The sequence below is a fragment of the Pholcus phalangioides genome, unplaced genomic scaffold (genome assembly GCF_987345545.1).
Source record: "Pholcus phalangioides strain wild (caught in Gottingen) unplaced genomic scaffold, Ppha-v1.0 ptg000009l_1, whole genome shotgun sequence".
Classification (NCBI taxonomy): domain Eukaryota; kingdom Metazoa; phylum Arthropoda; class Arachnida; order Araneae; family Pholcidae; genus Pholcus; species Pholcus phalangioides.
This window is the reverse complement of record NW_028301602.1, coordinates 6074578-6090257: the sequence shown is the minus strand read 5'-3', so window position 1 is coordinate 6090257 and position 15680 is coordinate 6074578. Positions and strand designations below refer to the sequence as shown.

Genomic DNA, 15680 nt, shown 5'->3' with positions numbered 1-15680 from the left:
GCACACATGCATGCTGTTCTTCTCCCAATAAATTTCAATTGAAATGCCCTTTTCACGTTTGCAGAGCGGCGCGTTTGCGTTTCATGTTAGATCATGTATTCTTTGATGGCAATTGTTTGTATTGGTGTGTACTATAACCTCTTAAAGTATTTCCCATATTTTCTCAATTACCCTGTTCGTGAATGTATCTGGTAAATATGACATTTAAGATCACGAACAATTAATAACGCTAGTTTTTCTTCTTTATGAAGCTCTTTTGATGAAGAAGTAAAGTAAATAATTATATTAAGAGTGGGTTAAAAATATTGTGCACCGGATGTTCATTATAATATAAAGGATTACTTGGTTATGTGGGCCACAACCAAGAAAATGTCAAAAATGTTCAAAAATAATATATAACCAGAATATTTTCTCACTGGGTCTTGCGTTTGTAATGGCGACCCTGAGTTGGGTTAAAAAGTTATCCATCATGAACTATTACGATGCACGAGATTCCGTCCAAACTTGCAGCTGTGATGATGACACTTTTCGCAAGAGTGGAGATATTTTGAAAACCTCATTATAAAACAGTTCTGTCAACCAAAATATCGAAAAATAATTTGATTTCATCCATCATTGATGAGAAATATTATTGCACATTCAATAACAAAAAAATCGCGAGTGTCCCGGAAATCTAGCTATATGGTCATACTACGTAAAGGATCGCCAGTAATAAAATCCTGTCAATACACGAGGACAATACGTGCACACATTAAGTTTCACAAGTGTTCAAAGTTTTTAGCATTCACAATTATGCATGCTTCACAACGATGACGAATTGATTGCCGAACCCTTTCACAATTAGCCGGTATTTCGCGGACGTGTTTGCAGCTGCAACGAAGATTCTTGTGACGAGGTCGGTGTCAGAGTCAACGGGTGTCTCGTAGATAAATCGGTCGATCATGGTGGCCATGGGACGGGTCCACCAGGATAACAAACAGCGCCCTCAAGCTTGTATAACTGTGGATGGTAAGAACTTTGAGAGCTTTTTGTAAATGATACTATTTAAGTTGACGTGTACACGTCATCGTGCAAAGTATCGCTGAATAATCAGTTTTTCCACCCATTATTGGCTTGTCATTTCTGTATCTTCGTTTATCCTCAAGCTGATCAGGTTGGGATTTCCGGTTATACATCCCTATGCGATTCTGTTATGTTTATGTGTTTTCTACCGCCCCTAAAACTTTATACGTTGAGTTCTGGATCACGCTATTTAAGAGGAAAACATGTCTTTTTATCCGAGGATGGTGCCACTCTCTGCTATTCATGCAAGCGTTTTTAACAGCTGGCCGATGCGAAGATATATTTTGGAGAGAAAATTCAACAAAATTTCAGTGCACACGAGCTCCAAGGAGAGATTGAGATATTCGTTGCCTCTGTAGGGTCTAGGGCATTCACCGGGAAAGTGAAAGGACGTGGGTTCGATACCCCGCAGGGGCAGTTGAGTTCTCTTTCCAAAATATATCTCCGCATCAGCCAGCTATTAAAAACCTTTGTATGCCTTTTTATGTCTGTAAGCAGAAGTTTCTATTATTTAAATTGGCTTCCAGTAATACGACGATTTCATTAATCCTGCACATTGCGGTCTGATATGTGCCGGGTTAGCGAAAGTCTACCGTACAATTAAATATGCATTTATTTCAGTTATCAAAAATATTTCTTTCTGATAATTCGATGAAGTATTTGTTTGATAACAACATTCAGACACACATTTCATCTTAAAAGCAACACCTGGTAAGAGAGCTACTTATCACTCTTCGGAGTTAATTTTTCCAAAGAAATTTGAATTCTTCCTTTTTTATTGAATTCTTTTTAATGTCTCACATATCCTTGACTCTTCCAAGAGCTCTCTATCATTCATAAAGATAATAATAAAAAAAACCCCACAAATAAAAACCGTCAAAGGTAATTCTCAAGTCTCTATTCATTTCAAATGAACAGATAACAACAAACAAAAAAAAATTAGAAAAATAAAAATTTAAAGTCAGCAATGCATAAAACAAATAATAATAAGAAAAAAAAAACCATTAATGTCTTCTCTGTTCCGTATAAAGTGACGCAATTTCACAAACCAAGGAAAACTTAAGATGCGGAAAACCTTTAGTATACGTCCTCCATTGAATATCTAGTCGAGGAGACGAGAAAAAAAAATGATTTTCTTGAAAAATAATAAAATGTACATGTAAAAAAAAAAAAATTGAAAGGTTTTTCTGTAGGAGAAGATCCAGTTGTAGAAGCTCCAATTCAGACAGTGTACACACCCCTTCCCCTCCAAAAAAAAAAACATTCCACAATTTTTTTTTTCTTAATATTCTTTCCCCTTCCCGGAATTCTTCAAGAAACACTTGAGATGGAAATGTTGTTTCTTGTCATTTGCTATTCCAGAGCAGGGACCGAAATCAGGGGTTAAATGAGGCACGTGAGCCTGTTGAGACGTGAAAAGCATCGTCGGTTGTAAAAATACCACAAGAATAAGAAGAAGAAAGAAGGAAAAAAATACATAGTAATAGCAGAAAAAAATCGAAGAGTCAAGGAAAAGAGCGAAATGATGGAACATGAATATGGTAATTTCCTTGAGCTTCTAAAAGATATAAGAAATAAAAGAATATATTATATATATATATATATGTGTGATAGTATGTCTTATGGGTTGTTGGAAGAAGAACCAAAGAAAAGAAAGCTCCAATAAGCAATTTATAAATTTATGTATATAAAATAAGAAAAGATATATGTGTGTACGAGAAAAAAAATGATATAGTAAATTGCAGTTTTTGAGAAGAATGAAAATTGTGTGTTTTCCTAAAATAAAAGTATAAGATTGAAATGTTGTTAAATTCATGGATATCTACGATAACAGGATAAAACGTGCGAAAGGTTATCGCGAATCTTTTATAGGAGGATTCATTTTTATATCCCGGTGTTGATATCACAATTGCAAATTTTTACGAGCTGTTTGGCTATGGTTTTGTTGTACATGTTTGGTGCATATATGGGGGTATTCCGAGAGGTGAAATGCATGATATAAGTCTCTCTTCCGTGTTTTGTAAGCATGAAAAGTTTCGAATGGATCGACTATGATAGGTCATTGTACGGTTTAGCATTTCTTTTTCCTTTTTTTTGTTGTCATAGAATTTATGATCAAACCATAACTGATATGATATGCTGGATGATAAAGCCTGCGAAAAGGTATTGAAGCAATAACTCTTTGTGAAGACGTCTAATACAGACAAGAAGTTGAATAAATCTGAGAGAATTGATGAAGGGGAGAAAAAAGTCATTGTTGTCAATTTTTTCCCAACATTTCTACATTGCAGCACATCAAAGAAAGAGACATTGTAGATATTGGGATGAACAATGGAAACAAGAGTTTGTTTGTTGTGTCCTCCAGGTATTGAAACCCGGGACCTTTTCCTAGCCGAGCAAGCACAGTAACCAATATATCACAGACACATGTCTCAATAGATTCTCTCTTTATTTCTACTTCGGTTTTGAAGCATTATACCAACGAATTTTATGTTGTTTGCAAAGATGAACAAAAATAAATAAAGAAACCGTCAAAGAAGGCAATAGTGATGTTGAATGACTATTGTTGACAGAAAACGTATTTTAATTATTTTTTTTTTACAATAGTAAATTTTTAACAACAATACAGTGACATCCTGATCAACAGTTATTCATCTAATGCAATATCTTTTGTCTTACGGACACATTGAATAAATTATTTATTACACACTCGTGTGTTTTAAGGCTTAAGAATCCACAACATGTGTCGGTTTGAACAACTCAGACTTATGTTTTTAATATTACGTCTGCATTATTTTGAATAATCAATGAAAACATTTCAATGTTTCGAAAATAACTTTTTTTTATGATCACTCCTCGTTTACGGACGAATTTTCCTGTCCCGTGTTAGTTCGCAAAAAAGAGTTTACATCGTATCATACATTCCAATAAGATCTCATTTGTCCTTTGAATGCATCGATTGAATCTTTTGAATTCTTAAGAACGAATTCGTTGCAACGTAAATAACTGACATATTAACTGTGTGCACAACAAAGTATCATCAAAGAGCAAACGTATAACTATGAATTCACGTTTCTGGAGAATGAAATAAAAAAAAGTCAGTTTTTTTGCAATATAAATTTTGTTGGATAAAACTATTTACAAAAGATATGATTTTTAAGAATCCAGTTCATTTTACATTATACTATTGTGTCTCACCCCAAATATCACAAAAACTATGTTTCTCTGATGCTCCTTAATTCAATGATTGTCAAATTGGCGTCATAGGTCACCCATACGGTCTTGGAATATACCATGGTGCTACGAGTGTAAATAAGGCCGGGATTACACTATAAAAATTTTGGGAAAGTTCTGTTATAAAACTTAAAAAATGCAACGAATAAGGGCATCGGTTACATTCCTGCGAATAGAAGCAATATGCTTATTGGTTGTTTTTCTCAATGTTTTAAAAGATGTTTTATCAAACTTTCATAGCGTAATCCCAGCCTTAAGTAGACAGGAGCAATGCCAGGTGGATAAAGGTACCGCAGAGAGTTGTCAAGAAAAATTCAGATACCGGGAACCTCTCTTAACGAATACAAACTGTTAGCGTTCACCTCTCTTTAACGGACACTTTTTTTTAATTACGTCAACGGGTTTCAATGCATTTTACTGATTATTGACGGCCACTCCCCATTAGTGGACAACATTTTCGGTTCTGAGAGTGACCGTTATTGAGAGGTGACGTATGAGGTGAGTATGTGAAGTCATAATTCTAATTAATATAAATATTTTTGATAATTATTAATCATCATTCTTAAAAGTGAAATCTGGTAGAAAAAAATGTGAAATAATTTTAGATTCCAGCCTACATGCATACAAATCCAGAACCATCTTAACTTATGAAGCCATGTAGGTATGACTGGGAAACTTTTTATGTCCATAAGGGACCTGCAATGATAAGTTCTAAGAATATCATTTTCGAGAATAAGTATGCAAATATGGAAGCTTTCACTTAGAGCTAAGTACGGGGTCCCAGAATATAAATTTACGAGGGGAGGGGTCCAGTCATATTGAGATGATGTTATTTGAGTACAGAACGCCCTCCGCAAGAGGGAAGCTCATTTAAGTGTAGGCCAGGTGTGTCTGCTTACTATAAATTTGTTCAGAAATACATTGAATAAGTAAAGATTGCGTGCGCACCCGGATGATAAAGGAGCTGGTTAAGACTGAAAGGGTCACGAGATAAACATATAGTCCAAAGAAGGGTCATAAGCGAAGAAATATTAGGAAACGCTGCCTTTAACTATAATCATCAAAATATATTTTGACTATGTCTACGACCATAAAACTTTTTCCAAACTACAAAAATTAAGCGAGAGAAGGTTCACATCCAATGATATTATACCCGATTTCGAAAGTAGGCCAAACTATTGAAACGTCGCAAAGAAAAGAAGTAAAAAAAATCCATTTTGTCCCCCCCCCCCCCCCCTGAATCAGATTTAACATCTTGTTCAATTTTATAACAACGTCCAAGGCCCGAATCGGATATCAATCAATGACCCAAATCACTGAAACCGAATCTTTTCAGGAACGGTTCACTCATTTAGGGATACACGAGAAACTTATAAAATTCCCGGCTTTGGCTCCAGGCAATCGTCAACATTAAAGTTCATCGATTTCTCTCTCTCGTTTAGTTGAAAGCTCGTCCATTGAAAACCCGAGATACGGTTTCGTAGCGAACGGAAAATGCCCGGTTACGGAAACTATTCCCTCTCTTATGAGCTTATATTTGAATTCCGTATACGAATGACTCGGAGTAGAGAGAGGGAATCCGTATGTTTCATCAGTCTACCCATTACTACAATTAGTATAGTTAGCTCTCGAGCTTTTGGTCCGTATATCTGGATTTTAAACAGAGGGAGTATAGGGAACTTTAATTTGCTTATCTGCTTCAAAAATATTTCATGCATTCAAGACGTGATTTTATATTCCGTGCCGGTCCAAAATGAAGCAGACTCCTTCCGTGATGAATTTGTATGAAAATCATGGACTGAATGTCTAGACGAAAACTCAATCCCAGACATCCTATAAAATTTTAGAGATTCAACTTAATTTTTCTATTACTTATTTTTCTCCTTTCAAACTTCAACTTTATGTCCACGTATTTCACCAAATGTTAGATTTTCGCTTCTTCCCACCCAGTCATTCCTTTGTTGAACGTTCTAGAAAGTCGTTTCTTGGTACGAAATCTATTTTCTCTGTTCAACTGTACATTTTCTCCGAAAAATGCTTTTGTACCAACCAATTTTTTTTCTCCCCATTCTTAGACCAGGTCTTCCCTTTGCGTTTTCTCTCTTGATATTTTTCTTTCATCATATGTGGGTATCGATTAGCTTTCTGGAACAATTTGATTCGACTACTTATGTCCTTACATACAACACGTTTTCATTTCCTGAAATGGTTTCCTTCTTTATCCTTAGACCACTGGTCCCGAAGTCTTACGGTGAAGCGATTGTTCTTTTGTTTCTTGTTGATTACATGTGTTCGACCTAAATTTGTTATGATGCACTTCACCGACATTTATTTTCCACGATTTTTGTGTGGCTCCACGTACATATTTTCTTTGATTTTGGCTAAAAGAAGATACATAGAAAACAAGATGTTTTCATCGCAAAAAACGACGGCTACAGTGATACCTTGGATAACGAAGAGGATTATTTCTGAAATAACAATAGTTTGCCGAATTCTTTGTCGACTGAAATTCGATTTTCCACTGGTTTCTATAGAAAATCATTAAATTAGTTTCGGAACTGGCCAAAATAATGAAGATAGTTTCACAAAACCCTAACAAGGGTCACAAGGTGACAAGAGCTCAAAGAGTTTCAAAAAACTACCACTGATTCTACTCATTTAAATATGCACAAAAATGTAAAAACATCCGCGCGGAAATACTACTACTCCTAAATCACACATGCACATCGTCCATATCTATCTGCGGAAGTTCTAACGAATTGGTACATATTGGAAAGTGCGTGTACGTTTCCTGATCCTGTCATAAAGTTAATTTCGGTGTAATACTTGTTATGTGAATTGTGCTGCCATCTGCCGTCAATTTTCTAACTATAAGTGAAGCGTAATGATTGAATATTTGTACTGTTTGTAGGAATGGTGCTGTCTGTGATCACACTTTTTAACGGAGCGATCAGCATGCATTTGCGCCTCGAAGTTGGGAACCACCAACTTCAGCCGACCACCACCGTAGTGACAGTGGGATTTGAACCGGTGTCCTCAAAATGCGAGTCCGTCACTATGTCCACTCGACCACTACAGCGGTGGTGGAAATACTACGGGTCATTAGAAAATACGTGAATTTTAATATTTTGAAATGCAATGGAGACCAAAAATAAATATAAAAATTCTGCAACCCTAGAAATTTAGTGCGACGTCATTCAAACAACGCATGATCAAGTACAGCACAGACAAAGAAAGATTAAAAAAAGAGAAAAAAAATTGTGTCTGAAACAGAGAAGCTGGAGGAAAGAAAGAAAAAGAAAGTGAAAGTAAGTTTTTTGTAGATATCCGCGAAGAGTGAGAGGTGATGAGTAGCCGACTGTTCTATTTTTTAATTTTTTGCAGCTTTAGTAATCGCATTCCTCGATTTTGTGTGTTTCTGTGTGAGGTTGAATGTATGTATTTTTTTTTTTCATAATTTTTTTCAGGATGACACTTTGGACCCCTTTAATTCTGAGAATCACTGTAAAAAAATGCAAATACTGACCAAAGGCTGAGATAAACAACTTCACAATTGAATGAAGCAGAGTTTAAAGATGAAAAGCTGATTACCTTTTTTTATTTTACATGATGTATGATATGCAGTTGGTTTCTTGAGCCGTAGTGAAAACAAACAAAAAATAGTCTGGGATTCATTGTTCTACGTAGAGATATACCAATTTCTCATAGCAGATATACCAATTTCTCATAGCAGATATACCAATTTCTCATAGCAGATATACCAATTACTCATACCAGATATACCGATTCTCTCTGACGAGCATTCAGATGGAAAAGATAAGTTCTTAAAATGTCCCCACTGTTCGGTTTAGAATCAAGTCTTGCCATATGCACTTTTTTTAACGAACGCCAGAACTTTGCCACTGGACTCATCCCGTTGTCGAGATTTCTTCCAGGCCGTCTTCTTACATATGCACTGGAATTATTCACGTCTAAATATTTTTGATGTATTTATCATCTTAGCTTGATCAATCATTTAACCTGAAATGTCTCAAAGTCTTCCTGGAAGAGATAGAGGGAGTTGCATCTGGATAGAAAGAGATTCCGGGGTGAAAGTAAATGAAGTGGGTTGGTGCACGCAAATTTTCCAAAAAAAAAAAAAACCACATTTCTCAATGTTTAAATACCGTGAAATTTTCTGCGTCTAACTGTGCCCAAGTTTTTGTTCTACCTGCACCTAAAATATTTTTTTAAATATTTTCATATGAACCGCTGGCAGGCATTACACATGCTAATGCTTTTCACTAAAATGCGTTTTTTTCGAAACTAACTTTTTGTGTCCGATAAGGAACATTTTTTTCGAACACCACTCATTCAAATGACTTGAAACTTTGGGTCTCTCAACACTATGATGTTACATAGTTGAACACGAGCTTTTACTATTTTAATTGGTTATTTTCTTTTATCGAATTTTAACTCCAACAACATGCAACTTTTTTTCAAAAATCACCCAAATTTACCCATATTTTGTGCCATATTTTTTTTTTAATAATTTGAAGAAAAAATCCTCACTTGCTCTATTTTCACGTTAGGCTCACCAGAACGTACTTGTGCATGGTTTCTATGTGTGTGTGTGTGTGTGTGTGTAGATACCTGCACCCCTGACTACCTGAACACATGAAAACATATCTACATGGGATCCATCATTTTTCAAGAACTGATTCACTTACAAATCGCTACGCGTGACTGAAAGAGTATAATGTTTTGTCTGCAGAATTATATGATGATTAGGGGATACGTAATTTTCGTATTTCGCAATGATGCGACAGATGAGAAATTTGTCATTTTCGATGAATGAATGCTAGTCCAGTGATTTTGCAGAGCAACTGGATGAACTAGAATATTCAACTAAGTACATTGCTTTAATACTTGATATAAATTATACTCGTATAATTAATCTATTAAAACAAATGTGTCGTTAGTTTAGTTCTTTTTTGCCAATGAATACAGTACAGCATTTTGTGAATGAATACAAAATTTTTGATTTGAAAAATTATTTTCTTGAATGAATGCAAAATTTGTTATTTGAAAGATATTTTTACAAATGAATGACTTTTTTCATTCAAAAATTATGTGTGAAATGAATGCAAACTTTAAATAAATTTTATTTAAAAAATATTCTTGCCAATGAATGCTAGATTTTGGAAATTCTTTTTTCAATGCAAAATTCTCAACTTTCTCAACTTAAAAAAAAAATGTTTTGTGAATAAATGCGAAATTTGCGTATCCATAATAATGATCATGTAAACGGTATGACTGTAGAAATAGATAAGTAACGATGTGTGTGTGTAGCAGGTATAAAGTTTTCAATAATGAACTCCTTTATAAGTCGATCTCAATGTTGAAAAGCATGTTCACAACTATTCGTAATCAACTCTCACCTCAATCAGTCTTTCGATCATAGAAATATCAATGATAGTATTCGATAAGAAAACTGCAATCTAAGGACTTCCAGAACCCTATCGGATTAGATTCACGCATCATGTGAAACCTCCGTATAAGAGGATATTGAAAGAACCAATCTTCTACTCACCAGATTCTGTTCTTGTAGAGAAGTGGTATTCGGCTTGAGTTGCTCCGGCCTCACTGTAAGCCGTGATAAGAACAACGTAATCTCGTCCGGGAAGTAGATGGTTCAATATGAATTTTTCCAGGTGAGGCTCAACATTCTCCGTCGAATACGTCCATTGATTCTGGTGTTTCGGACGGTATCGTATAGAGAAACTCTCTATAGGGCAAGACATGCTCTTCCATTTGTTCAAGTGCAATGTTGCCCATGTTAGGTTCGCAACCAGGAAACCTTCAATCTTCGGTGACATTGGGGCTGGAAACACATCAAAAAATACATCAGGTTTTACTGATATACATTTTTATTCTGTGCTTCAAACTCAAAAAAAAAATCATCTCATATTCATATATGTAATATCATATATTACGGTGGCAGTGATAAATCAGGTGATTGTTCATAATTGCCAACCATTTTGGTATGTTAGATAAATTTCACTATATATATATCGCTTTACCGGCGAATATACATTATACCCGAGCGTCATTGATAAATTTGATAGGAAACAAACAAAATCATGCATATAACTCGAAGGTCGTTTGTTAAGCATGACGAACCGTACTCTCGTTTGCCGGTTATTATGCATAATTCTATTTCGTATTTGGAAATATAAATTGGCGTGATTAGATTTATTATTTATACAAATGCAACGCCACAACAGGCAAAATGCCCAATAAGGTGGCTGAGAAAAAAATGCCCATAACAAATTTGAATGTCATTTATTTCAAAAATATATGACATGACGTACCGGATATAATGATTCCTGTGTGAGTGTGTGATTTAACGAATATTTCCGAATATGCTCGAAATAACTCCTATAATTTACTCGTATTTACGAATTCTGAAACCGTACCTCGATATAAAGCAATTTTATGTAACAAATTTTACAATCGCACCCCGATATAGGGTATTATGCATATGTTATTCTACCCGTGAGGGTATTATGCATATAGTATTTTACCCGTGAGGGTATTATGCATATAGTATTATATACATTAAACCTTTCACTACCAGCTTATGAACCTGTATGGAACAAATATGTTCACATGGGAATGAAAGGGTTAAGGTGCTATGCATAACCACCGGTAAAAGTAATAAGTTTAAAAATTTATCAAGTTTATACTAGCAACGCTTGGAGATTATGTATAATCACCGAAAAAAGTGATGAATATAGTGAAATCTATGAAGCTTACCGATACGATTGGCGAATAAGGCATAATCACCGGTTTAGCATATTTACCATAATGTACACAGGGTGCACAAGTAACAAGGCGCATGGCAGTTTACTACTTCACCGTTGATAATAGTGGCATACTTCCAATCGGGAAAAAATATCCAAATAGCGTGTAGTGCACAGGTATGTCATTCATGTTGCGAATGAGTGTATAGCTATTGAAATAAATAGAAATTTAAAAAAAAAACCTTTTTATGCCGTCCTCTTGTGCCCCAAAAACCAAGTGAGAAAGTTGTTGCCATGTCTCTTCAGATGCCAAAAAAATTCCGTTTACAAGTCCAATATTTGCTGAGATATTCGAATTCGAAAACGGAAGAAAGTTGGGTAAAAACAGCAGCATATTAAATTTAGGTATAAAATGGTTTCCCCACAATTAATTCTGTTTTTTTCAAACTTTCCCCCGTCTTCTGAATTCGAATATATCTCAGCAAATATTACACTTCAAAACGTGGAAGTGTTGCGTTTTTTTTTTTTTTTTTTGCATCAAACGAGACGGAGCAACAAATTTCTAACTGGGTTTTTGGGGCACACGGTACGGGATAAAAAGCTAATTTTTTTATTGCAATAACTATACAATCCTTTGCAATATTGAATGGCATACCTGAGTACTATACGTTATTTGGATAGCTTCTTTCGAATTGGAAGTACGCCTCTATTATCAACGGTTCAGCAGTGAAATTCCATACGCCCTGTTACCTATGTATCCTTTATACACAGCCTCAATTAATATTCATGGACATTTAATTTAAATTATTTTTTAAATCTTATAATTCCCATAAATAGCTTCGTAAGAGCAATTTGCAAGTACTGAATCGATTTTGTTTTTTTTTGTAATTTCTTTTTCAAACCAAAAAAATAAATTAAGAACAAAAAAATACTACAAGTGTCATATACCATTTTATTAATCCACGATATTGGGAAGAAACACGAACTTCACACAATGTGAAATAGCTCTTGCAAGTATATTCTGATACGAAAAATTATTACATTTGAATATTTCACATTTAAGACATAAACGCTTAAATATACACGATCACTGATGGAATTTGATTTTTACCATTAATTTTCATTTGTAATGCAGGGTTGGTAAAAATTCCATAGTTTCTTTAAAAATTCATAAGAAGTAGAAAAATAACTTAAATAAAAATCGATTTGCAGGGTCAACAGGGAAAACAACATGCAACGTTTTTAAAAAATCACCCAAATTTACCAATATATTGTGCCATAATTTTTTTTTATAATTTGGAGAAAAAATCCTCACACTGTATGTGTGTGTGTTAGTCACGGGGAAATTTTTGACTAGAATAATTAACTCAAAACTAGCCGATAGGTGGCGCTGACCTACACAAGTCAAAGAAAACATACGATTACAATGCCTTCAAATCGTTTATTATTGCAGCATGTGTTCCACATGACCACCACCAGCACACGAGATAACGCATTGCAGGCGAGTCACAAATCCAGCAACGGCAGAGTGCAGCAGGTTTACGTACACGGTTCACAACGGTGAACTAGTTGTGGATTAGAAGTGCAAGCTCTTATAACATTTGCATATCTCATTTACATGTTTGCACCGAAGTGAGTCTTACCAGCGCTACCAATCGGCGGTTTATTTTAGTTATTTTTTCTTCCTGTCTTAAAAAAAATCCCGTGAAATAGCGATGCTAACCCAGCAAACCGTTTTTTATTTCGGTTATTTTTCCAGTTTTTATTTATGTTTCAATTCTCTACGGACTTTTCGCCACCCTGTATATATAACATAATTATATGTACTGCATCCCTGTATAAATATATAGCATCAATTTAGATAATGGATGTAATTGAAATAACAAAAAGCCAAGCCGTATTATTAGTCTCATTCCATTACGATAAACATATTTACAATTATTGGGACTCTCCGGTAATTTAGCTGTTAATATACTGTAAATATTACAGATACAATAAAAACCAATCAGTTTCCATGAATACATCAAATTACTTACCTATTAAACTATTATGTTACATTATTTTATCAAATTATGTGCATATCAAATTACTTATCCGCATTAAAACATCTGACTTAAAACGGACAACTACATGCATATTTTGATGCAAATTTACATAAACTTGATCGAATCCGTGTTTCAAGTCTTTTCTCGTTATGTATGTAAACGCAGAATCGTTCGATTTTCGCAGTACGGGTAGAAAAATCGGGACATTTCTGCAAACACAAAATTACATGGGCATTTAGTAGGACAGTATGAGCAAACGCGTGCTGATATCGTACAAATACATTGAATAGTGATCCATCTTTGGCCTTGACTATGAAATTTATTCATCAACATATGAAATTGATAAATCTGCAGCACAGATCTGGATCGGACCTCAGCCATGAATCCCATCGCCGCTACTTCAGAGCTGATAGCAGCTGGATTGCACAACTCATTAAATTTTTTTTAGCACGACTTTATAATTTCTTAGTAGGATCAGCACCAGGTATCACGAAATCACCGGAGTATCGATTATGTTTGGTGTACATTTCCGAATTTTAGATCCATACTTCGTTTTCCATCTTCAAATTAAGTCTTCAGCTGCTGGAACTAAAACATTAGAGACTAGTGAACACTTCTCTGGGTGAAGGTGTACGTTAGGTTCTCTACATTTTGATCTACCGTATGGAGATGTAAATCTCATTTTCAATCAAGATTTTGACTATGTTTCAGAAGCTATATTGATGCTGCAGCAATTCATGATGATAAATAATCTTCAAAATCTTGATAGTAAATGAAATTTCTTTCTCAATCTTCAACTTCTGGAATCGAGAACTACAGAACTAATCACCTGAAATTTCTTTCTCAATACGAGTCTTCAACTTCTGGAATCGAGAACTACAGAACTAATCACCTCCATCCAGAGAAGTCTTCTAATTCATTGGTCCCTATTTTGTTGGTTTGAGCAGCTAACGACTTCGTTTGAAAATATAAAATGAAGATTGAATCAAGAGTTCGGCAATGTCAATCGAACGTCATTGATACTTCGGTGGTTTCGTGATATCTGATGATTGCACATAATGCTGATCTTATCAAGAGATCGTGGAGTCGTGCTGAAAAAAATTAGTCAATTGCAAACCAGCTGCTAACAACTCTAAAATAGCGACGATGGGATTCATGGGTTGAGGTCCAATCCACAGATCTATGCTAGAGACTTATCAATGCAATCTCTTGATGCATAAAACTCCTGGTCACGGCCAGAGATGGCCTCAGTACAATTTATTCGTACGATATTAGCACGTGTTTCCTCACACTGTCCAAGCAAATACACATGTTATTTTGCGTTTGCAGAAATGCGCGTTTTTTCTATCCGTAATGCGAAGTTTGAACTATTCTAGGTTTTCATACGCAACGAGAGAAAACATGAATTTGATCAAGTTGATGTAAATATGGATGGAAATTATCAAGTGATAATCCGTGTTTAGCCAGATGTTTTAATTTTTTGAAACAAAGATGAAAAAGTAATTTCGCATTTCAAGACGCATTCAATATACTTTATGCAAATATTTTTGCCACCAATATGCTCAAGAATAATCTATTAGAAGATGAAAATGCAAATTACAACTTCACCTAAAATTTGGGTTTTTCATCTTCAGAATTCATGAACTGCCCTCGTAAATTTCTGGGGTGTTCTAATATTGTGAAACGATGTGTGTATATGAATCTATCTAATCTATAATCTATTTATTCATATTAGGATGTATATGATTGTGCCAAAAAAAAGACATTTTAACTTTTCAAAATTATTTGAAAATCTAAACGTAGTACAATCGACGCCCATTAAAACGGCCCTTAACGTTCCTTAGAAAAATTTACATTTTACAGGATGCTCATTATATCAGAAGTTTCAGAAAATTTAGCCCCTTAATTAATCCTTCCTTTTGATAGAAAAAAAAAGTATTTGTGTGCTCTATATATTATAATGTAAGCAGTTAGCAATGATAATGTGTCAGGTTAGAAAACAAAATTGTAGTAATCCATTGCATGCACTCACTTATATACACTCAATTCAAAGTCCAAGGGTGTCGCGTTTTGCTTATTTCAGACACCCATGTTAAATGAATGTAAAATGGGAGTGCTGATTTTTTTCAGCATAAAAATAAAAGTCTAATTTTTCGTATATTTTACTTTCATGTGAAGAAATGCATTTTAGCATTTCAATATGAATATGTATGGGACATGTCCTTACGTTATATATATGTGTATATATCTATATATATTGGAAGCAAAAATCAAGGAGATGAAGATATATAGAATTAAGAAATAGCAAAAATAGCTTTTCGAATGACAAAAGCGCTAGTGCTGCTCACTTGTTGGTCATTGAAAAATATATACTCAAAAGATAATTATTTGAACAAAAATTGAATACAAGATCAGCAAGAACCTCATGCATGGTTCGAAAAGAGTAGACTTTTCTGAAGGTTGGCTATGCCTAATTGCGTTAAGGGAATGCAAGGGTTGGTATTTTTAATGCAATAAGGCATAGCTACCCTTCAGAAACGCCTACTCTTTTCGA

At 34.7% G+C, this 15680-nt stretch overlaps 1 protein-coding gene across 1 annotated transcript in view; it reads right to left on the bottom strand.

Annotated features, from left to right (window-relative positions):
• Positions 1 to 15680, bottom strand: part of LOC149081678 (cell adhesion molecule Dscam1-like) — a 205439-nt gene that overhangs the window by 20775 nt on the left and 168984 nt on the right. The window contains exon 22 of the mRNA XM_089237082.1: positions 9869 to 10159. Coding sequence (XP_089093208.1) covers positions 9869 to 10159 — 291 coding nt within the window. The remainder of the gene's footprint in view (positions 1 to 9868; positions 10160 to 15680) is intronic.